Below are 24555 nucleotides of genomic sequence, written 5' to 3'. Positions count from 1 at the left end.
GCGCCCTCTCTGACTCTTACACAGTCCGAGATCACCAGGCTCATTCGCTAGGACTTGACTCAGCTAGACACCAAGAGGACATGGATACAGCCAGTACAGGAGCTAGGCACGAAGATGGCTTTCTACAGAGACCATCTCCTCCAGCTAACAAAGGATGGTTTTGTGACGAGGCCCAGATACATGGACACTCACCTATCTCATGGGATACGATGTGCTATTGGCCAGATACGCACATCTTCACACCAACTGCGGATCGAGACTAGGAGATACAGCGAAGTACCAACAGAGGCCAGGACATGCGTGTAACAAACTGGTGACGTGTCAAAGCCTAAAGAATGGAGTCAACGTACAGATGTGGCCGAGGGGCCTAAACCCTAATTCTGGAAACCCTAACCCTAAAACCTGCAAACCCTAATTTCTGCCAGAAACCCTAATTCTGAGAACCCTAACCCTAAAACCTGCCAACCCTAATTTCTGCCAGAAACCCTAACCCTAAGGCAGCAGACAAATTCCAAAAATTGCGCTGACATTATGACGTGGCAGGCTGTACAGAATTCCGCGTTTTGCGCTTGCTGATGACGTGGCAGGCTGTACGGATTTCCGTAAATTGCGCTGGCAGCTTTTGGCATTGCTTTTAGGACCAAAGGCTTTTGAGTTTGAAAGCTTTTCATCTAAACTGCTTTTTAGGCCAAGGGCCTTTAAATATGAGGCTAGGACTTATTCTCTGGCATGCTTCAGTACGAAGGTGCAGAGTCTGGAGTACTGGCTTGTACTTTGATGATGCAATATAAAGAAATACCGAAAGGGGCGCCAAGGTTTGGGGCCAATACTCTCTGGGGTGGAATTCCGCCACTCCGTGTCGCGTGTCGTCTCTCTCTCTTTCAGTTCAGTTGTTATTGAAGTGCTAAAAGTTTGTTCAGTCTACTCTTCTCTATTGGCACGTGGTGCTCGTTGTCACAAGGCGGGCACCACGTGCCAATAGAGAAGAGCAGACTGAACAAACTTTTAGCACTTCAATAACAACTGAACTGAAAGAGAGAGAGAGACGACACGCGACACGGAGTGGCGGAATTCCACCCCAGATTGGCCGCAAACCTTGGCGCCCCTTTCGGTATTTCTTTATATTGCATCATCAAAGTACAAGCCGGTACTCCAGACTCTGCACCTTCGTACTGAAGCATGCCAGAGAATGAGTCCTAGCCTCATATTTAAAGGCCCTTGGCCTAAAAAGCAGTTTACATGAAAAGCTTTCAAACTCAAAAGCTTTTGGTCATAAACGCAATGCCAAAAGCTGCCAGCGCAATTTACGGAAATCCGTACAGCCTGCCACGTCATCAACCAGCGCAAAACGCGGAAATCTGTACAGCCTGCCACGTCATCATGTTAGCGCAATTTTTGGAATTTATCTGCTGCCTTAGGGTTAGGGCTTCTGGCGAAATTAGGGTTTGCAGGTTTTAGGGTTAGGGTTTTCAGAATTAGGGTTTGCAGCAATTAGGGTTTCTGGCAGAAATTAGGGTTTGCAGGTTTTAGGGTTAGGTTTTCCAGAATTAGGGTTTCAGCAATTAGGGTTTCCAGAATTAGGGTTTAGGCCCCTCGGCCACATCTGTACGTTGACTCCATTCTTTAGGCTTTGACACGTCACCAGTTTGTTACATCTGCCCCCTGTGTGACATCGAGCCTGAGACAGAGTTGCACCACACATGCCACTGCCCCGTCTACTACGAGATACGAGGCCGCTTCCATTGCTTGTTCACAGAGGGCTTTGGACAATTCTCTAGAGTCATGCGGTACGAGGATCAGAGATGTCTGGGTTTGTTTTTGCTCGAGCTGCGGAGACACAGAGAGAGCCTGATGAGAGGAGAGACTAGCCAGTCTCAGAGACAGATCACAGACTTCTTTAGAGCTGCCACTGGACACCCGGAGGAGTTACTACCACAGTAGAGCTCGTCGCTTTACACCAGAGGCATACTGATCAACCGAGCGACTGAGCTGGGGAGATCCAGACGCCCACGACTGCAGAGGACTACACAGCATCGATAGAGGCTGCATCAGAGGATCCAGGTCACTTTGGCTCGACATGCACGACGCCCGGTCAAACTACTGACCATGGAGGAGATTGATGAGATCCGCCAACGAGACCGAGCTCGACCTCATGTGATCTAGCTATCTCAGCTAGCTGTTTTAGCTGCTTAGTCCACACCCAACAGTCTAGGATTCCATAGTCTTTTATTTTGTCATTTTGTCATCTTGTTACTCTGACTTTGTATCAGATCCACCACATTGTAACTTTCTCGTCTCATAGGTCACTTTGGCCTTTCGAAGACGTTAATATAACATTTCATTTCATTCATTCTCTCTCTCTCTCTCTCTCTCTCTCTCTCTCTCTCTCTCTCTCTCTCTCTCTCTCTCTCTCTCTCTCTCTCTCTCTCTCTCTCTCTCTCTCTCTCTCTCTCATGTTTAACCGTGCCATGTCTGAGGGCTTGCCTGATACTTGGAGCCTATCTACTATTGTACCTATCTTCAAGTCGGGAGACCCTATGGAGCCTGGGAATAATCACACTATCATGATCGGACACACATTGGCACGGTTGTACGCATCTATCCTTGAGCAGCAGCTTGGTAGATGGGCAGAGAGGGAGGGGATACGCACAGCCGAACAGGCAGGGTTCAGGAGGGGTTTTTATACTCTTGACCATAGAGCCATCATTGAGGAGGGCGGATCACATGGGAGACGGATCTATTGTAGCTTTGTGGACTTCCGCAAAGCATTTGACACAGTACCCAGAGCTAGATTGATGCGCAGATTACAGCAAATGGGAGTACCCACAGAGTTCATTTGGGGGGTCATGGCATTATACAGGTCAGTAGTGGGGCATGTAAGCACCTCAGAGCGTCTATCCACACCGGTTCACTCAACTATTGGGGTGAAGCAAGGTTGCCTACTCTCTCCTACTCTATTTGGTATGTATGTGGATGAGGTTTCTCACTACATCGAGAGAGATGGTGATAGAGGTGCACAGCTGGCAAGGACATGGATTCCACTATTGTTATATGCTGATGATATTGTGTTGATCTCCGACTCTCCGGAGGGGATGCAACGTTAGTAGTTACTTGCATAGGTTTGCCCAGGAAAGTTGTTTGTCCGTCAAATTTGGTAAAACCAAGGCCATGGTATATAATACCACCCCACAGTGGATCGGGAGGTCAACGCCCGCATTCACATACGACTAGAAGACAGTGGGGTATACAGATGCTTACACTTACCTTGGAGTGGTTTTTAGTGGGCCAGCATTTTCATTGAGGAGGGTAGCAGAGACTAGATTGACCATAGTCCATGCAGCATTGGGTAGATTGGAAAGGATGTGTTCACAGGTTCAGTTTCAGGAGCCTTGGACGAGGCTCTGGCTCTTTGACACTTTCGTGGCTTCTACATTGCTTTATGGAGCTGAGATTTGGGGACCTTCATTGGATCATCACGGTAGGACACGCCGCACTAATGGATGGGGGGACGTGGAGAAGCCTCTGGTTTCTATAATCTCGCGGCTCATTAGAGCTAAGGCTTCAGTACCACGTGCTATTGTCAGAGCAGGGCTAGCTGGCCCCCCACTGGTGGTTGAGGCGCTCACCGGATCTGTCTCTTTCATACACCGCATGTGGGAACTTCCTAGAGACAGATATGCCCGCCTTGCACTTGAGTCCTCTCAACAGTTAGCCATGCAGGGAGATACAGCATGCTGGTATGGGGAGATGACATCATGGTTTCAGGCACATGGGTTCAGCATAGACAGATTGCCTCCCTTCTAGTACTCACTGGATGCGCCCTCTCTGACTCTTACACAGTCCAAGATCACCAGGCTCATCTGCCAGGACTTGACTCAGCTAGACACCAGGAGGACATGGATACAGCCAGCACAGGAGCTGGACACGAAGATGGCTTTCTACGGAGAGCATCTTCTCCAGCTTACGGAGGACGGTTTTGTGACTAGGCCCACATACATGGACACCCACTTGTCTCATGGGATACGATGAGCTATTGGCCAGATACGCACATCTTCACACCAGTAGCGGAACGAGACTGGGAGATACAACAGAGTACCGGCAGAGGCCAGGACATGCCCCCTGTGTGACATCAAGCCTAAGACAGAGTTGCACTACACATGCCACTGCCCCGTCTACTACGAGATACGAGGCCGCTTCCATTGCTTGTTCAGAGAGGGCTTTTGACCACTCTTCAGAGTCATGCGGTACGAGGATCAGAGATGCCTGGGTTTGTTTTTGCTCGAGCTGCGCAGACACAGAGAGAGCTTGATGAGAGGAGAGGCTAGCTAGTCTCAGAGACAGATCACAGACTTCTTGAGAGCTGCCACTGGACACCCGGAGGAGCTACTACCACAGCAGAGCTCGTCGCCTCACACCAGAGGCACACGGATCGACCGAGCTGGGGAGATCCAAACGCCCACGACTGCGGAGGACTACACAACATCGACAGAGGCTGCATCAGAGGATTCGGATCACTTTGGCCCGACATGCACGATGCCCGGTCAGACTACTGACCATGGAGGAGATTGATGAGATCCGCCAGCGACCGATGATGGATCTCTTGTGATCTAGCTATCCCGACTAGCTGCTTAGTTCACACCTAGCAGTTTAGGATTCCATAGTATGTATTTTGTCATTTTGTCATCTTGTTACTTTGACTTTATATCAAATCCAGCACATTGTAACTTTCTAGTCTCATAGGTCACTTTGGTCTTTTGAAGACGTTAATATAACATTTCAGCTCTCTCTCTCTCTCTCTCTCTCTCTCTCTCTCTCTCTCTCTCTCTCTCTCTCTCTCTCTCTCTCTCTCTCTCTCTCTCTCTCTCTCTCTCTCTCTCTCTCTCTCTCTCTCTCTCTCTCTCTCTGGAAGCATTGAAGAAGTGCCAACAGCTTTCCCCACGTGTAGGAATATGCATCTGTTATGTCCCGCTTACAGGGGACGGGATCTAGCCTAGACGCCGACGGGATGGGCGTCCAGTGTCCGGATGGACGTAGTGTGAACTCGACCAATGTGGCCGGCCATTATTATAAAAGGGAGGCCTAGGCCTCATTTGCAGTTATCAACCCCCAGTGGCAAAGTGCCAATGGTAAGGCCGCGAGGCTAGGAGTGCGCGAGGTCATCTCGAGGAGATGAGGCCAGGTGGTATGGGACGCTCGGTCCTACAGGTGCACGCCTACATCCTCGGACGCTGGCCCCTGCACGGGGGAGCTGCCGGATGGTGGCTATGGTCGGGTGGTTCGTCCGACGTGTGTCTATAGGCGGTCCATGTAGCCAGGAGATCCACTCTTCGTGTTTGTTTCATGGTATCAGAGCCGGCTTGGCTGCACGAGGGACCGTGTGCACACCTACGGATCAGTTCAAGTCAGATAACCTCAATTTTCAGTAACTTTAATGATTTATTGCTAAAATTTGTTTGTTTTTCTTCTAACGAGCATGTGTGCAAGCGAAGTTTTATGTTCTTTTTGCTGGTTTTTTTATAAAAAATCAGAGACTCAATAGATATGACTGCTGAATTTTGCTGAATTTTGCTGATTTTCGACAAAAATCAGAAGTTTCATTGTTGATTTTCCTGATTTCGACGAAAATCAGAAAATAAAGCTAATTTATAAATGAATTCAGCATGTTGTATCATTCTTGATCTCCCTCTATACCCTTCCCCTATGCAAAGCTTAGAGAGAGAGAGAGAGAGGGTATTACCTTCTTCTTTTTTTGGAAAAATCAGGGCTGTATATTACTGAGTACAATATAATCCCCAGCGGATGCCAAAATAGCCTATCACGTGGGGTGTACAAGCTGAATGTAAGGGTGAGAGCCACTATAGTGACAACTCAACTAGAACAATCTCATGGTGGTCTATGTGATGAGTGGAGGAGAAACCACCGAGGGGGTTCTGAGAGGAGTGGCACGGAAGCCTTGTGGTGGTTGCACACAAAGGGAGGAAACGTGGAAAAGCAGCTTCTGGCGTGGCAAAAATCTGCAACGCTAGCTCCTACGTGGACAGCCTTTCGTGAGCCGGTGGACACGAGCCTTGGCCAATTTCCCTCTCTCCACGCATTCGTAAGCACTGGCTACTTGTTGAATTTTTTTTACGTTGCTACTTTTTTTCTTGCTTTTGAGTTTTTTTCATGCTTCCAACAACTTAAGTGAATTTATTAAGTGACCCTTTATTTTTAAGGTGGCTAGGACATTCGGGCTTTTTTTTATAAAATAAGTCTGAAACCTGCTGATTGATAAAAACCACTTACAGAGATTGCAAAAACATACAAAGAACTCATTCTCAAGCCCTCTGCTTCTCTCCTACGCTCCACTCTCCCATTTGCTCGCGCGGCGCTCACACGCTCCTGCCACCACCTGCTCGCCTTTGGACGCTCACGCCGACGCGTAGAGCTCCTCAAAGTTCACATTTTTGCTACCAAAAAGTGCAGAAAAGGTCGAGTTTTGCGTGAAACTTCCAGTTTTTCACGGACTTCGCCATGTATTCCTCCAACTCGGATGCGCAACGTGATGACGAGCCAAGTAACATTCAAATTCCGTTCACGCATGCTCTATATACATGGATCACAAGCACTTTTGAGAGCTTCGACCAGCGTGTTACCGCTTTGGAAAACACGAACGTTCAGACGAGCATTCGCTTGACCTCTCTCAAAGGGGCCGTCCAAGGGTTTAACGCCCATATTACCGCTATGGAAAATACTGCTCAATCAACGACTGCGCGTATTTCCGAGGGCGAAACCCATCTCTAGCAACTGCGGAAGCAAATTGTTGCTTTTGAGCGTTCACATGGTGGTCCAATTGCCGTGATTCCGTACAAAACTACAAATTTCTCAGGGGAGGAGAAGGAATGTACAGAACTGGCCGTAAATAACTGGCTTCACCAATCGACCACGTATTTTGATCTCCATGGGGAGCATGGCGAGCGGAGGATTCAGACAATTCCTCTTTATCTGCGCAGTAAGGCGCTTACTTGGTAGCACAACATGATAGAGAAGCCTACGACGTGGGCTGACTTTTGTTTTAAATTCAAGAAGGATTTTGCCAAAATGGATCCCTTCAAAGCTTACGCCAAACTGCATAGTCTTTCAATTAAAGCTCTATCTTTTGATAAGTACACAACGGCTTTCAAAGAAGCACTCACCTTTTGCAAGGTGGATTTTACCCACGCTATGCACATGTACTTGTTGGGATTACATGTAGATTATCATTGGGCTTTGATTAAGTACACAGCCCCGACTGATGTCGAGGATACTGTGGCAAAGGCCAGGACGTTCCATTTAATAAATGGAGCGAATTATGAGAAAAAAAGAACTTCAGACCACCAATCCAGTGAGGGTGCTTCGAGGAAGAGACCTTGATTTCAGCAAAGGTCCAAATCATCGCCGAGATCTTCTCAGGCGAAGAAGAAAACCAAAAATGCTTCAGTTACGGATGCAGTGAAGAAGGAGGCGAGATGTCAGGTAACTCTGATGTCATTCAAGTTGAAATCCATCATTTAGCGCACAGTTCATGCATTGATTGTACTTTTAGCACCGAAGTGTTTAATAAACATGATCTTTTCCGTTTCCCCGGGAAGATCCACAGTCACGACGTGACCGTACTCCCTGATAATGAAAGCTCACACAATTTTGTGGATGCAAAATTGGTGCAGAAACTAGGCCAGTGACCATCAGTATAGCGTGAAGATGGCTCGTGGCGAGGACACGGATGTATGGAATCAGATGGTTCCAGATTTGTCGCTTGAGCTAGCTGATTACAAAGAGAACCTAGATTTCCATATCATGCGCCTGGATAGAGCAGATGCTATTTTAGGAATTTCATGGTTTTATGATAAACAAGACTCATTGTATATAGACCTTGTACATCACTCTCTTGTTTTTGTTAAGCAGGACATGCCTCATGTATCTGTTTCGCTTTGTAATCAAATCTCTGTAAATAATGGTTTTGCAATACTAGTTGTTACTGCTTTGGGAATGTATAAAGATACAAAGTCTTCTGATGTTGACTTTTATCGATGTGTACCATCTGCTTGATTTGATTCATTAGTGCTTGATACTTTTGTCACTAAATTTCGAAAAAATGTTTGTTGTTTTCCTATTGAACTTGGGGATTCCGACGAATCCAACCTTATCCGAGAAATCATGACTGATTTCAAGGATGTTTTTCCTTATGATCTACCTCCTGGCTTTCCGCCTTCGAGAGGAGTAGATCATGGCATTGAGTTGGTGGCTGGTAGTCAGCCCTTCTCAAAGCAACCCTATTGGTTTAGTAAAACCGAGGAAGACGAGATTCAGCGACAGCTAAAGGATTATCTCAACAGAGATTTTGTTCGGCCAAATAAATCCCCGTGGGGAGCGCCAGTGTTATTTTCTCGAAAGAAGGATAGCACTATGCGCTTTTGCGTGGATTACAAGGACTTAAATAAGCTTTTTGTCAAGAATAAGTATCCGCTCCCACATATGGACGATCTGATAGATCGGCTCCATGGAGCGCTGTATTTTACGAAGATAGACCTGCGATCAGGTTATCATCAGATACGGATCAAACTAGAAGATATTCCTAAAACGGGCTTTCATACGCGTTATGGTCACTATGAGTTTTTGGTCTTGCCTTTTGGTTTGACCAATGCTCCAGCTGCATTTTAGCAGATGATAAATGATCTGCTGAGACTTTAGGCAACTTCATTGTTGTATTCTCGATGACATCTTGATCTACAGCCGAAGTTTGTCTGAACATTTATCGCATATATGCGTTGTTCTTGAAGTACTGAGAACTGAGAAGCTTTATGCTAAGGCTTCTCAATGTGAATTTTTTAAGAAAGAGCTTTTGTACTTGGGTAACATCATTACTAGCGATGGAATTCGTGTTGACCCTAAAAAGTTGGATAAAGTGCGAAATTGGTCAATTCTAAAGAATGTGCAGGCATCCTCGAACATTGATGTTTATGTTAGCTTTTATTTTATTTCATTTTATTGTGTACCCAGACATTGTATTAGATCCACCAAGATTGTATCAGTTTGGTCTCATAGTTAATTTTAACATGTTGAAAACGATTAAAATAACATTTCATTTCATTTCATTTCATTTCTCTCTCTCTCTCTCTCTCTCTCTCTCTCTCTCTCTCTCTCTCTCTCTCTCTCTCTCTCTCTCTCTCTCTCTCTCTCTCTCTCCTCTCTCTCTCTCTCTCTCTCTCTCTCTCTCTCTCTCTCTATCTATCTATGGAGTTTAGGTATTTTGTAACTGATTGGTCTCATAGGTCATTTTGGCCTTTTGAAGACGTTAATATAACATTTCATTTCATTTCTCTCTCTCTCTCTCTCTCTCTCTCTCTCTCTCTCTCTCTCTCTCTCTCTCTCTCTCTCTCTCTCTCTCTCTCTCTCTCTCTCTCTCTCTCTCTCTCTCTCTCTCTCTCTCTATGGAGTTCAGGTATGGGGACCCTCAGTAGACCACCATGGGAGATCTGGTAATACAGATGGATGGAGATGTATAGAGAGGCCTCTGGTCTCTATGATCGCTCGGATGATTCGGGCTAAAGCCTCAGTACCACATGAGATTATCCGAGCCGAGCTATCCGCCCCCCCCCCCCCCCCCCCCCCCCCCCCCCCTCTCGTGGTGGAGGCACTGACGAGATCGGTGTCCTTTATGCACGGTTTATGGGATCTCCCCAAAGACAGATACGCTCGGCTTGCCTTGGAGTCATCTCGACAACTAGCTCTACAAGGCGATACAGCATGTTGGTATGGACAGATGGCATCATGGTTCCAGTCGCATGGTCTCAATATGGATAGATTACCTCCGCTTCAATACTCCTTGGATGCACCCTCCTTGTCTCTCACACGGACAGAGATCAGCAGGCTCATCCGTCAGGATCTGATTCAACTAAATACTAGGAGCACATGGATACAACCGACACAGGAGTTAGGAGTTAGGCACGAAGATGGCCTTCTACAGAGAGCATCTTCTCCAACTCACGGAGGACGGATTTGTGACTAGGCCACCATACATGGATACACACTTATCTCATGGAATAAGATGCGCTATTGGACAGATACGCACATCCTCATATCAGCTCCAGATCGAGACTGGCCGATTCCGAAGGGTGCTGGCAGGAGCCGGGATATGTCACCTATGTAACTTAGAGCCAGAGACAGAACTGCACTACACATGCCACTGCCCGGCATACTATGAGATACGCGGACGCTTCCACTGCTTGTTTAGAGAAGGGTTCGGACCTTTTTCTAGAGTCATGAGATACAAGGATCAGAAGTGTCTCGGATTGTTCTTGCTAGAGCTGCGCAGACTTAGGGAGAGCTTGCTGAGGACATCAGGGGAAAGACATTCTCAGAGACGAATCACAGAGTTCTTTACACCAGATAGAGGAGAGCAAACGGAACAGTCATTACAGCCTATGCATACTAGAGGTACACTACTTGACAGAGCCACTGAACTTGGTAGATCCAGACGTCCACGACCTCGGGGGGTCTCCCACTACCGACGAAGGTTGCAACAGAAGATCGCTCTAGCTCGACATGCAAGACGCCCAACCAGAGTTCTGACCATGGAGGAAGTCGATGAGATCCGACAGCGACCGATGAGAGATTTCATCTGAACCCACAAACCCCCCCTCCCCCCCCCTCCCCTTATTCCCTTTCTCCTTAGTGCCTTAGTGTTTTAGTGTTAGTTCTTTGTAACTTGGTAACTTTGTAACCTGGTAATTTCCGTACTCAGACATGGTATCAGATTCACCAATTGTAACTTTTTGGTCTCATAGGTCATTTTGGCCTTTTGAAGACGTTAATATAACATTTCATTTCATCATCTCTCTCTCTCTCTCTCTCTCTCTCTCTCTCTCTCTCTCTCTCTCTCTCTCTCTCTCTCTCTCTCTCTCTCTCTCTCTCTCTCTCTCTCTCTCTCTCTCTCTTATTTTTCTTTTTAGGCAAGATTAATGAGCATGTTGACGGCACATATCCCAAGATAAAGGCTTTGGACTACTCTCAAAAGTCACTAAATACACAGAAAAAGATGCTTAGACTCCCCTTAGGCAGACAAATTTGAGACAGAGGCCAGCATACCAGGAAACAAATAACTGATTTCTTTACTACTACAGCCCAAGGACAGTGACAAAATAGGTTTCCAACTTTCAAGAGTTTCAAAGAGACAAGACAGGTTAAGGCTTTGGGATTTTCAAAAAGGAAACGCAACAGTCACAAATATATACTTGTATTATCATACCCTCATAAGGTCAAAAAGGCCTGAATTTCATATGTGAGTTTCACATAAAGTACATGCATTTATCTGAGTGGATGCATACAGTGTTGCATGTGAGAACATGCGTGAATACTTATGCATAGTTGCCAAGAAACACAAGACTCGTATAACATATTAAAACTTCCGAAACCTTTCTTAGACATTTCAATGTACAAGGATATTGTTTTTCGCAAACAGAAGTACCCCCCCCCCCCCCTTTCAAAACAAAAAAACACACAAGCGTGCGTGCACACACACACATTGTCAGATTATAACTTGTTAGTGCTAAGAAAGCCTCTATGTTGAACTCTGACAAAACTGTTTTGGAACTTTTGAAACTCGTTTCAAACAAACTTTCAGAACTACATGGCTCCCGAGTACATGAGGGTGTATAGGTAACAGTTTCATTGGAGAAGTAAGACCACATGTGAAATGCAAGTGCTATACAAAATGTGGATGCACACATAGCACACAAATATGCACATATACATAGTATCTCAAAATAATATAAAGATAAATCATTAGGCAGCATGGAAAATAAACAAGAGAACCAAAATCCTTGGCTGTGAGTGCCAAATGACCAGAAATTGATTTCAGCAGCTTTCACTGCCCCTCCCTAAATGATGAAAAGCCTCTCCCAGAACATAAAATCCATCCATCAGAACTAACGCAAGCCACAGCACATCTTGATGGAAAATTGTGGCGAGCATACCTTTGATAAACATGATAACGGAGCTGCCACTTTGTGCAATTTAAATGTCAAAGATGCTGCTGCAACAATGCCAGGTACGACATCCACAAAAACTGCTCCTACTTTACTTGCCACTGTACCCCATAAATCACACAATGCTGCAGCCACAACTCCATCAACAGCCCATGTTTCCTTCAACATCTCCAGAGCTGGCCAAATATCTTGTAGCAAGTGTAATGCGGGGTGTAACTGTCCACCATCTTGAAAGCCATAACTAAGGGCCGCCGTGACAACATTCAATGCCGATTCCAAGACAGAGGTAGGTGGATGTGAAGTCCCCTATATCCATTAAAAAAAAAGTCCTTCAAAACCAACCCAAAAAGATGATAAAGATGGGGTGAGTTTCCCATCATACCTTTCCCATTGCAGCTACCTCTTTAATAGTGGATGCAGCACCAAAGGTCAGTCTTACAAGACCCCTCTCTGCATCAGCAGAAGGAAGCAGAGAAAGAACTGAAGCCAGTCCCTGCACAACCACAACCTGCACATGCATCTCTTCATCCTTTGGTAAATCCACAGGCAAAGATAAAGCTGATTCACAGCTTCCTATAAGTGTGTCTATGGGCAACAAAGTAGCAAGCAGGGAGGCAGCTTTGTGGCATAACTCCTTGAAAGCCTGTGCTGCTTCAAGGCGAACTGGTAAATCAGCAACACGGATTTAGATTACCAAACAAGGTGCATGTGACATCTTCAAAGAGTAGAAACTTAGCAACACAATTAGACGTCTCTCTGATCCAAATAACAAGCATATAGAATCCTTGTAAGGTAAAAAATTGGCTTCAAGTGAAAGCTTTGCCTCACCTGCACCAATACAGAAGCTGCTCATAACATAATGGATTGAATGTTGCAGTAAAGTCCCTTCAGAAGATGTCCACTCCGAATAGCTCTTTAAAAAATCAACAGACGTTTTTACTAGCCTCTCATTCTGCTTGAATAAAATACCTGCAAAACTATTCACCTGATGAGTTGAAATCTGCTTTTGCAATTTAAGGCATGCTTAATCTAACCCACAATACAGTTAGAACCCCTCCGTTCATCTCTTGCATATTTCAAATTTGGTGGAAGTTCCTTTGCCCAAAAATATCTTAAAGCAAGTGTACACTATACAATACAGATTCCAGAAAAGGCTACGCTCGTTACACAACCTCAAGACCCTAAAGACTGCACTGCACGTCGCCTATTATTACAAAATGACAGAGAGACACCATCCTTAAAAATATCACAATCACTCAGAGACAATGTTTATTAAAGCCACACAACTGTTTCAAATCCAACCACACCAAACACCTCAAGCACATTAAGAGCAAAGCAATCCATTGCATGCTTGTGTATCATCAGCCACAAAATTTAGAATGCCCAATTTGCTACACAAAACCAGAAAATGAAGAAGCCCACAAATGGAAATAAAATGTTCGCATACTTGTTTCATCAGATGAGCCAAGCACCCGTGTGTAAACAGCCCCCAGGAGAGAGATCGCAACATGATTTTGTTCTCTAGCGGCAGCAAGGACTTCCTTGCTTATGGATGCAGCGGCATAAAGACATACTTCAGCATCTTGCCACGAGGATGTTCCACTCAGTATCTCAAGAATAAGAGAAAGAAAAGTTCCTCCTAGCTCTTTGTAAATAGCCTTCAATGCACCTTCTGCAGCATTCGCCCGAAACCTGCCGATAAATTTCACAATAATAACATACCTACATGCCATTGTCATATGCAGAAGAACTACTTGCAATCAAGAATACCTGGTAAAATCTTCTTCCTCAAGAGAGAGGTCGTCCCAAAATTCAAAAGATGAGGGGTATTTTGCAGCTTGCAATATAGCCTGCAAAGGCATGAGGATGCTTGATTAGAGGAAACTGCAAAGTGAAAAATGTGGATCCAAGTAGAGAAGTCTAGAACCTGCGCAGCAGCTATGAAGACAGAAGGTTGAAAATCTCCTCGTCTTTCATGTGGGATTGCTGCCAATCGAGGCCAAGCCTCAACTGCCATTAAAGCTCCTTCGAAACCCAACCCACCACCACCTCGAGATGCATCCACAAGCCATTCAAGAATCCTTGCCCCCTCTATACCTGACCTGCAAACAAGCCCAGCTTCGACCGAACCTATCTCACTAAGCAGCAAGCACAATCCCCGAGCATGTACAGATGCACCTCCACTTTCATTATCTCTCTCTCCTGCAGCTGCTGCGTCATACTGCCACTTCTGTGCAAGAATAGCTGCCGACTTAATATGTATCCAGTTCCCAACCGAAGGATTCAAAAGCCATGACAAAAAGAAAACACATGTAAGAGAACATTAAGCTGGAGAAATGTCTAAAAATCAATTGGACAAACTAGGCGATTTACTTCTCATCAAAGCTGAGATGGCTGCTTCTCTTCCAGGCAGCACATCCACTTGAGACACAAGCTCTGAAAGCGCCCACACTGCAGGCTGAAAGACAGATTCCAGGGGAACCTTCAATGCTTCTGACAATGCTCTGAAAAGCGCTCCGTAATCCGTATAAATCTCTGACAGCACAACACCTGCTGGAATCCTGGAAACCCATTGAACTAAGCCTGAGATTGACCAAAGAAATAGATATCACAAACAGAAAACAACTCACCATCTCTCAAAACAGGTGAACACTTTTCCCAAAACTTCAGTCTGACAACATGACGTGACTAAAGCGTTCAAGTACGTGAGAACTTGGGGGCAGCAATCCTGCATACAGTCCCTGACCTGTTGACCAAAAAATTAGCATAATTTCTGCTCTGTCAGACCATGTTACAAGAGAGCAGCAATCAATTGAGAAATAAAGCAACAGAACCACAAGAACTACTGCCAACAAGAGTTCTAAGGTAAAACAAACCATCCATGATAAACTCCTTCCTCGATGCAGGGTCTCCTCGGCAAGTGAAGTCAACAGATCAATCTTCAGCAACAAATCAGGTTGTGAAGACTCCACAGCATTTGTTTCTGCTCCTTCCACTACACTTGCTACAAGCTGCACAAGAACATTGTGAACTTAATCTGAGACGTTGAGACACTACAAAATAAATAAACGGTCTTTCATGAGCACATATTGCTGGATTGACTCTGTCGATTATTTATTTTGAAGGCTCTTGTACACACAAGATACTGGTTACAAACATAATAACCCTGAAATCAGTGTAAAGCAAATTGCACATGGCTACTATGGAAGCACAACTCTCTTTGCTATAGTACTCACCTAGACTGACTCGTGTAACAAACTGCTGACCTGTCAAAGCCTAAAGAATGGAGCCAACTTACAGATGTGGCCGAGGGGCCTAAACCGTCACAAAGTGATGACGTGGCTGCCCGAGAGCAGAAACCCTAACCCTAATTTCTGCCAGAAACCCTAACTGCTGAACCCTAATTTCTGGAAACCCTAACCCTAAAACCTGCAAACCCTAATTCTGCTGCCAGAAAACCTAAAACTGCAGAAACCCTAACCCTAACCCTAAGGGCAGTAGGGAGATTTCCGAAATTGCGCTGGCCGATGACATGGCAGGTTGTACTAATTTCTGTGATTTACGCTGGCAGCTTTTTGGCTTTGCTTTTGGACCAGATGCTTTTAAGTTTGAAGGCTTTTCACTATAATTGCTTTTTAGGCCAAGGGCCTTTAAATACGAGGTTAGGGCTCATTCTCTGGCATGCTTCCTGGAGAAGGTGCAGAGTCTGGTGTACCGGCTTGTACTGTGTTGATGAAATATAAAGAAATATCGAAAGGGGCGCCAAGGTTTGGGGCCAATACTCTCTGGGGTGGAATTCCGCCACTCTGTGTCGCGTGTCGTCTCTCTCTTTCAGTTCAATTGTTATTGAAGTGTTAAAAGTCAGCTCAGTCTGTTCTTTTCTATTGGCACGTGGTGCCCATCTTGTGACAACTCCACTGGAATGTCTCGAAACATACTTATGCATGTGCAAGATCGTATGAAATGCTGTCTCTACTTGCCACAAGAGAGTCTACGGAGGGTCAAGCATATGAAGGCCAACAAGATAGCACATTACATGGTTGACTGTTGCAAGGCTTCAAAGTGTGTCTGAAAGGTTGTACCTTAACCCAGTCGGGATGGGTATCGAGTGTCCGGGCATACATAGTGTGAACCCAACTAGTGCGGCCGGTCACTTTTATAAAAGGAGCCCAAGGCCTCATTTGTAGACTTGACCTCTACTAGCAGAGTGCCAGTCGTTAGTTCGAGAGGCTAGGAGTGCACAAGGTCACCTCGAGGAGGTGAGGCCGGGTGGTATGGGACACCAAGTCCTACAGGCACACGCTTACGTCCTCGGATGCTGGCCCCAGCAAGGGGGTGCTGGAGGATGGTGGCTATCCCAGAGATCCTCCCCGAGTGTTCGTTTCATGCTATCAGAGCCGGCTGGGCTACTAGATTGGCTGTGTGCACACCGATGGATGGCTAGTTGTCAGATGAGTAAATTTTCACAAGTTAATTGATGAAAATGCTTTCTTTTTCTTCTTCTAGGCATGTGTGCAGGTGAGATGATTTTAGGATTTGTTGATTCTTATTGCTTTATGAGGAAAACCAGAGATTTACTTCATGTGTCTCAATTCAATGTGTTTTTGCTGAATTTTGGCTACGAACAGCAAATGTGACCTAAAATTTCCTGAAAAAATCAGAAATTGAAAACCCGAAGTGTGCTGATTTTTTACATAAAAATGAGATTTTTACTTTAAATTCACTTGACATTCACTGTTTTCTGCAGAAAATCAGTAATCTTCTCCTCTTTCTAAATGTCTTGCTGATATGGGGAGAGAAATGAAATGAAATAATATATTAACATCTTGAAAAGGCCAAAATGACCTATGAGACCAATTTGTTACAAACTGGTGAATCCAATACCATGTTTGGGTACAAAAAAGAGATACGAAAATAAATCTAGAAGTGTTACTAGGTGGAACTATGTGGAGTATGAGCCCCTAATACAGGCAGCCCTTGGAGCCCGTCCCTCAAGTGGATTTTTATAGAGATGCACCAAGTTGGCCTGAGCAGGAGCTGGGAGGACCGTTTTTCTACAAGCCTGCTTAGGTCTTGGGAGCAGTTGCGGAGTGGCCTGGAGCAACACTAGCCCACATACATGGAGGAGCGCTTGAGGCAGCCTCTTGTTTGGAACCCCATGGTTAGCACACACCAAGGCCACTTGGTTGGTAGCAAGCCTCACGTTGCTTGGAGGCCCATGGCAGAGGGTCCAACCCGCACTTTCGGTGATTGACTACAGTTTTCACAGCTTCCTGAGGAGATTCAGAGCATCCAACTACGAGGCATGAGGGGGGTGCAGAGCATGTATCAGGATATCACAAAGGCTATATCTGTTGAGTGGCATACCCCTCTTGAGGCAGCACCTCCCAGATAGACGGGTTATATAGACTTGGGCACCCCAAGTCAGAAATCGGGCATGACACACGCTTAAAATACTTCAAAATTTTATCGCACTTTTAAAGCAGAGTGGACACGGCCCGGCGTAGTTCCGTGCCCAAAGGTATCGGCCCCAAAATTTGGCGCACTTGTCGGTATTTCTTTTTATATTAATGCTTGAGCAAAGTTACAACTTCCGCGGGCCCTCTCTGCTCCAGCACACTAAGGGAAAGAGGGGCCTTGGGTTCTATTTAAAGGCCCTTGGCCTCAAAATCAAAAGCAGTTACATGAAAAGCTGCCAACTCAAAAGCTACGCGCCCAAAAAGCAACCAATGGAAATCCGTACAGCCTACCACGTGGCGGCATGTCAGTGCAAAACGCAGAGGTCCGTACTGCTGCCACGTCAACATTGTCAACACAATATGTGAAAATCTGTATTGTTGTCCACATCAGCGAGCAAGGCTACCACCTCATCAATTTGTGACATCCAAGTCGAAAACCGAGCAAGACACACGAGAGAATCACTTAAAATACTTCACAATTTTATCACACTTTTAAAACATAGTCGACACGGTCCGGCGTAGTTCTGTGCCCAGAGGCATTGGCCCCAAAATCAGGCACCCCTTTCAGTATTTTAATGCTTGAGCGAAGTTACAACTCCTGCGGGCCCTCTCTGCTCAGTTGCTCGTTAGCACACTGAGGAAAAGAGGGGCCATGGGTTCTATTTAAAGACCCTTGGCCTCAAAATCAAAAGCGGTTACATGAAAAGCTGTCAACTCAAAAGCTATTGGCCCAAAAAGCAACCAACGAAAATCGCGGAAATTTGTACAACCTGCCATGTGGCACGTCAATGCAAAACGCAGAGATCCATAATGCTGCCACGTCAACATTGTCAACGCAAAACGCGAAAATCCGTATTGTTATCCAAGGCTGCGGGCAAGGCTGCTACGTCATCAGTTTGTGACATACCCCCCTCTTGAAAGAATTGTAATCGCCCTCGATTAACCCTGCAAAATAAAATAGAAGCCATACACCAATTCAGTAGACATTGACTCTAAGTACCGACGCACTAGACGACACAAATCCAGCACTTGTACAAAGACGACAGTCACATCACATCACATTTAGGTCATATCACATAAAATCTTTTCAGATCTGGGACCATGATTCCTTGCAACTAATTTAGCAATCGCATCTAGATCCACATTGGACCTCACTGATGTTAGATTAACTAATTCTTATTGCGATCATGTCCATAGATTTCTCAAGACCGAAATGTTGCAACCATTTCGTCAATTATTCCATATTTCAATTCTGTACTCAAACACAATCACATGTGTGAGTAATCATCTCCGGGAATTCCAGTTCATCAATCAGACACTGAGTTCATACTGAACAAAGTGTTTCAATCATTCAGTTCCAATCATCTTATCATTGTGTAGCCATCTCATCCCTCGGGAACTCTTGATGTGCTCACCATCGTTTCATTCAATCATCATCATCATTCAAAATTCATGATTTTTATCTCAAATCGTAATCGGGTTCATTCTGGAGCTGTCATTGTTCCCAATTCGTTATCATCTCATTCTTGATTTCACCTGTTATCTGTACACAAATAGCAGGACCTTCCCAAAAACATTAATTTCATAGATAAATTAAAGTCATCTTCGGGCCAATTAAAAAATTATTCATTCATAAAGTCATAAAGAAAAAAATATTATCAACACATCAATATTTTTTTCAATTTTCTATCCAATATTCGTTCTGGAGCGAGTATCTCCTTGCATCAATTCTATTTTAGTTTGTCGGTCGTTCTCATTCTTGTGTCGTTTTGGGGCACCGCCAAAATATATGTTCTTGTTCCCCACAGTCGAAACCCTTCCCGTTTTGAGGTATTCGTCTTTCTATTCCTCTATCAATCGGGGACATGTATCTTTGTTTCCTCTTCTTCTGTCATCACTAGTCGAAGGTTGATCTGTTGGATAAGAATGCATAGCAAACCCTTGCTTAGCATGTCCTGTCAACTGTTGTATCGACTCAGATTTCTGTGACAAGCAGTAATCTCATATCTCTTTGGGTAGTCCATAGCAAAATCGCTCGATTTACTGCTTAAAACTGATCTTTTTAAAAATTGAAGCAAGTAGAAAAAATTCCCAAAATCTCTCGCAATGCCCGACCAACTCGTGGTGACCTGCCCTTCCCAACTGCGGGTGAAACTCTCAGCTGTCGGCCGTTTCACACTGACCATACAATGTCCGGCCATTTGCAACTTCAAAAAGAGGATCCCAAAAATTAAACAAAAATCATCGGAAAGAAACCAACAACTCAAGTTAGCAATTGCCACGTCCTCATGACATACCACCCTCTTAAAATCGCAAACATTCTCGATTGCGTGCCATATATACATGCCATAGATGATTTAGTGTGGTAAGCACCCTTTTAATTGCAAGTATCCGCAAGAAAAGACTGTCAAAACATGTGTACAAATGACTTAATGAGACCTTCATACTTTTGTCAAACAATGTACACTGCTATAGCACTGAATCCATGAGTACATTTCATGTGCTAGCTCTATGATTACCCCTCCTTTGTAGACGTTGGGTTGGGGTATACGTAGGCTGTAACCCAAAGGCCTCAAGATAAAAAGCTGCAATACATTTGGTGACTCTGACATCTTTCATCCACTTTGCATCCATAGGTGGATAATTCTTGAACTTCACCATATAGCATCTTGCAACCTGTCCCTTAACTTTTACGAGTGCAAAAGGCTCTTGCCTCTGCAAACGAAAATAATTCCACAATACTGTGACGTACCACCCACGACCAAGAAAGCTCAAATTTCAAGATGATTTACCAATGCGTCAAAGAATCCAAGCAATCGCCTCAGAGAATCGACGAGCAGCGTGTCACGTGGCAAACCCACATCACTCTCGCAGGAGATCTAGTGGCCAATCTACCACCGTGAGACCTCTCCCTCTCCCATCTTGGTTCATACTTGCAAACCCTAAAAACGCAGCAGAAAATCAGCCCTAATTTGACCACTTTTTGGCAGGGCGAACATGCGGAATTTCTTGTCCGTCCTAGTGAAGAGGAACCCTCTTCCCCCGTGTCATCTGTCATGTAAGCCATAGTGTAATTCCAAGTTCCTGTACTCTGTGTCCTCGCATCAAACCAACCAAGGCTCACTTCTTGAGGAAAAAGTGATTCTGTCCCGGCAACGGAACCATGAAACCGGCCCGTAGGGCGGTGGACTTTGGCTTTCACCCGAAACTCTTTCCTTAAGACTTTAGGACACAAAGGAACTTTAAGCCTCTGACTGGAATTCAACACTTCAAGACAAACCATGGCCTAACAGCTAGAGCACTACCAAGCAGACGGCGACATCATGTTGGGCCTTTTGGTATTTCTTTATTCTTAATACACTTTAAAAAAACCTGTAAACTTCTACAAGCTGTCCCACTTTTATCGCGTTGAAATTCCTCTACTCTAACCCGATTTCGGCAACATAACCACAGTAGAAGTCTCATCGGACAAAATCCCAAGTAATCATTGACTTTCCACGCACTTTAGAGCACTTTGCAAAACCTGGCGAGAAATTGCAGCTCGTTGAATTCTCTGTTGCGCTCTGATCTGCGTGTCGATCACTTCTGTGGATAGCCCTCAAGCTCTCGCACCAGTAGGGTCACTTGCCCCTTGAATTAGACGAGATTCCTCGTGGGAAATCTCTCTAAATTGTCTTGTACAAGCACCCAATGCTTTCCCGAGGCTCCCCTCGCAAATAAACAATCCGAACGCTTCCACCTAACCCTCACCAAGTTGTCCAAACCTGTCCATGGCTGTAATTGCAGGTTTTTGACCCAATTTCGCCAACATAACGACGCAAAAATCCCTGTCGGTCGAAAGTACACGTCAAGGACACTTTCCCCCTTGTGGTATAGAAGCTTTCCAATGAGCTGTAGGTCAATTTCAGCATGCTGTAATTTTCAGTTTTGCCACTGTTAGGTGCCTACTGCCCTGTACATGCATCCCAACGCCTTTCCGAGGCTCCCATGGCGATTCCCTGCAGTTTAGGTGCAAAACCCTAAACCTGCAGAAAAACACAGCAGGCTGTAATTCTCTGTTTTGGACCGTTCCGAGCGGAGCGAGCACGCCTACGCGTGTCTCAGGTGCTCCCGCACGCAATGGGACAGTTCCCCTGTAAATCGGATGAGTTTTCACACGAGAAAACTCTCCATTTTTGCATTCCTTCGCGATGGAACTGTGTGTACTTGAAGGGGATTAGCAATTAACTAATCCAGTTCCTGTATAGAAGGCTCTTGCCTTCGCAAACATGCATAAAACCCCCAGAAATATACATGGTCATCAAAGAAGCCCAACTAGAGGGGCATTACCATATGTGCAAAGGGGAGAGAGAGATGCGCGAGAGCAGATCGTCGCGGTACATAGAGCAAGGGAGAAGGCAGGCTTTCCATTAAAGCTGTGAGCACCTGCACCCACTACTCACACACTGTAGCACACACTTAATGTACAAAAATCAGCCCCCTCTCTCTCTCTCTTGGGCGCCCCCTCTTGCTGATGCTTCTAGCAATTGCATCAGGAGCCGCCATGTGTCCAGTTTGCCTCTTTTGAGTTAATTTCCTAGTACCCACCAACTTATAAGTGTCGCGAGGGGCCTAAATGACTTTGAACTGAGCCTAGACACCCTTTTACTGCTTGGATTCCAGTGCCGATTGGCCTGACCAACTCGTGGTGACCTGCCCTTCCCGACTGCGAGTGAAACTCTCGACCGTCAGCTGTTTCACACTCGCCATACATGTCCAGCCATTTGCAACTTCAAAAAGAGGGTCCCAAAAATTAAACAAAAATCATCGGAAAGAACCGACAACTCAAGTTAGCAATTGCCACGTCCTCCTGACAAACTCCATACTCAACCTCCTCCAAGGTGCTTAGGTACACAGTGTTTGGTACAAATTTGGTATGTAAGGTACGTAGTACATAATGGATTGAGTTTTTAGGTACATAAAAATTCGTACTTCTTACTTATGCATTCACTAAGACTTCAAATAAAGACTAGCAAATCAACAATAGACCATTATAAATGCGAAAAACTAGAGTCAACAACTGTAATCGAACAATGAAAAAACAAAGCTGAGCTTAGCTGACCAATGTCTACAACCAAAATGTGTCAGATGTCTGATGTCATGGTCTAATAAAACTAAGAGCATATAAAAAAAATACATAATGATAATCCAACACTGAAGTCTGGAGTCTTGACTCGTCAAAGCACTGCAAACCGCACACTCATCATCATCATCAAAGGACGATGAAGATGATGATGAGGATATCTCTCCCTCTAAGGACATTGCCCTCATCATCATATTGTGGCCCTGTAAATCCTAGGTCCCCTCGTGGGCTACATCATCCTCATGTGGATCATCCTACTCCGAAGTCTAAATGAGACGAACAGCCCGGTTCGCTCCAACCCGAGGCCTGCGCACTGGAAGCTTCCCAATCTGAATACTCTCGTCGTGTCCTCTCAGGATCTGTAGTCTCCTGCGGGAGAGGGATGCTCAAGGCCCGAGCGCATGACCTGGTGACTCGTCTATCCACACTCTCCAACTCTTTATGAAGCTTTGCTAGTATCTCCTCCTACTCGTCTTTGATACGAGTATCTATCTCCTCTACTGTAAGACACGAGTATCTATCTCATATATTGTAGGGTCTGGAACCATCTTCACCTCCATAGGGTCCACCTACACCAACATTGACCAAAATTCAAATTCCATAAAGATTTAAAGATACTTCAAGTAACCCAAGTCTCAACCTAGTCTATCAACGAGTGTTCAGCGAACTGCAGAACAAAGTTCAAAACTGCTTGGGATTGTTAATTTTACACCAATCTGCTCCTTCACAGGTCTAGGGCATACTTATACAGCTAGTGTGCCTCCGGGCTGGCCACCCTTTGTATATGCATTTTCTCTGCACTATCCGACCGCCCACTTCTGGGCTGGCCGCACACCTTGTTCGGGAGCCCTCATGTATTTCCATATATCATTTTCTTGTTGGGTCGCGAGGGATTTTGGGCACCTATTTATGGGGCCAGGGAGGTACCCTCTACCACACTATCTGTTGTACTGAGGTTCTTTTGGTCTGGTAGTAAGTGGGGGTCGCCCCCTTTCCCAATCTCTCGCATTTTGTGTTTCTGTCTCTCTCTCTCCTCTCTCACGCTTCTGCACACGCACACTCTCACATGGTATCAACAGCTTCAGGATCTGCCGTGTTCCAAGGCACATCTCCGCAACCAGTATTCTTTCCAAGCAATCACATTGTTTTCTGCAAGAATCAGCTAGCATTTTTTACATCCGCCAGCGATCAGCAAAAAGCCAGGCAAGCGACCACATCTGGAGCGTTTTCCTCGCGGGAATCCCCATTTCCACCTGCGTTTCTCCTTCCTCCATTGGCGACCACCTGCTGGCTGCCAGCGCCACCCATCTCTGGACATTTTTGTCGCAAAAAATCCCTCCAGATCACTTGCATTTTTTGCTGCCCCTTGCATTTTTGAGGAGCACATGCGTTTTTGGTGGAAAACCTTGCGTTTTCACAAGAGGGGGGCAACGCCAACATCAGCCCACTCAAATCTTTGCCCCACCGGCTCGGCATCCGGTGCCTTGTTGACGAGAATCCTCTTCAGATCTACTATTTTCAGCCATACACCTGATGTGTTTTTCTCTGTTTTCAGCCCACCTGGGGCTGTGCCATTGATTCCCCACCCTCTTAACCGCTCCGGACCCTGCCGGGAGCGTAAGAGCACGCTGAAAATTGCTGGACAGCAGCGTTTTCATCGCCTCACAGTTGCATTTTTGGGTGGACAACAAATACTTGGCTCCTGTTTTTCACAGAGAATGAAGTTACCTCCTCACAAGACACCCCTTGGAGGTGGTTCATGCAGTCTCTCAGTGACTGCTGCAGTACATGGTATCTTCAACATCGGCTTGATCATCTACGGGCGTACGATCCTTGGGAGATCCATTCGTTCCAGCCATCATTCGGCGGTTGCGCACTCCAGAGGGAGTGGTGACTTGTGGTTTGCTATGGACACATCTATGCACTCATCAGAGGAGTTCACACGAGATATGACCACGCTCATGGCATA

The 24555-nt window shown here is 45.4% G+C and overlaps 1 protein-coding gene across 3 annotated transcripts in view; it reads right to left on the bottom strand.

Moving 5' to 3' along the window:
• LOC147440409 (uncharacterized) overlaps positions 1-24555 on the bottom strand; it is a 95407-nt gene that overhangs the window by 47513 nt on the left and 23339 nt on the right. For all 3 annotated transcript variants that reach the window (XM_086530150.1, XM_086530151.1, XM_086530152.1), the window contains exons 2-10: positions 14882-15016; positions 14636-14751; positions 14379-14566; positions 13933-14249; positions 13776-13855; positions 13453-13697; positions 12834-12974; positions 12388-12668; positions 11994-12311 (exon numbers count right to left, since the gene is read on the bottom strand). In XM_086530150.1, the coding sequence (XP_086386276.1) occupies positions 11994-12311; positions 12388-12668; positions 12834-12974; positions 13453-13697; positions 13776-13855; positions 13933-14249; positions 14379-14566; positions 14636-14751; positions 14882-15016 (1821 nt within the window). The remainder of the gene's footprint in view (positions 1-11993; positions 12312-12387; positions 12669-12833; positions 12975-13452; positions 13698-13775; positions 13856-13932; positions 14250-14378; positions 14567-14635; positions 14752-14881; positions 15017-24555) is intronic.

Source organism: Adiantum capillus-veneris, chromosome 15 (genome assembly GCF_014529385.1).
Source record: "Adiantum capillus-veneris isolate H3 chromosome 15, ASM1452938v2, whole genome shotgun sequence".
Taxonomy (NCBI): domain Eukaryota; kingdom Viridiplantae; phylum Streptophyta; class Polypodiopsida; order Polypodiales; family Pteridaceae; genus Adiantum; species Adiantum capillus-veneris.
This window is presented reverse-complemented; position numbering and strand designations above follow the sequence as displayed.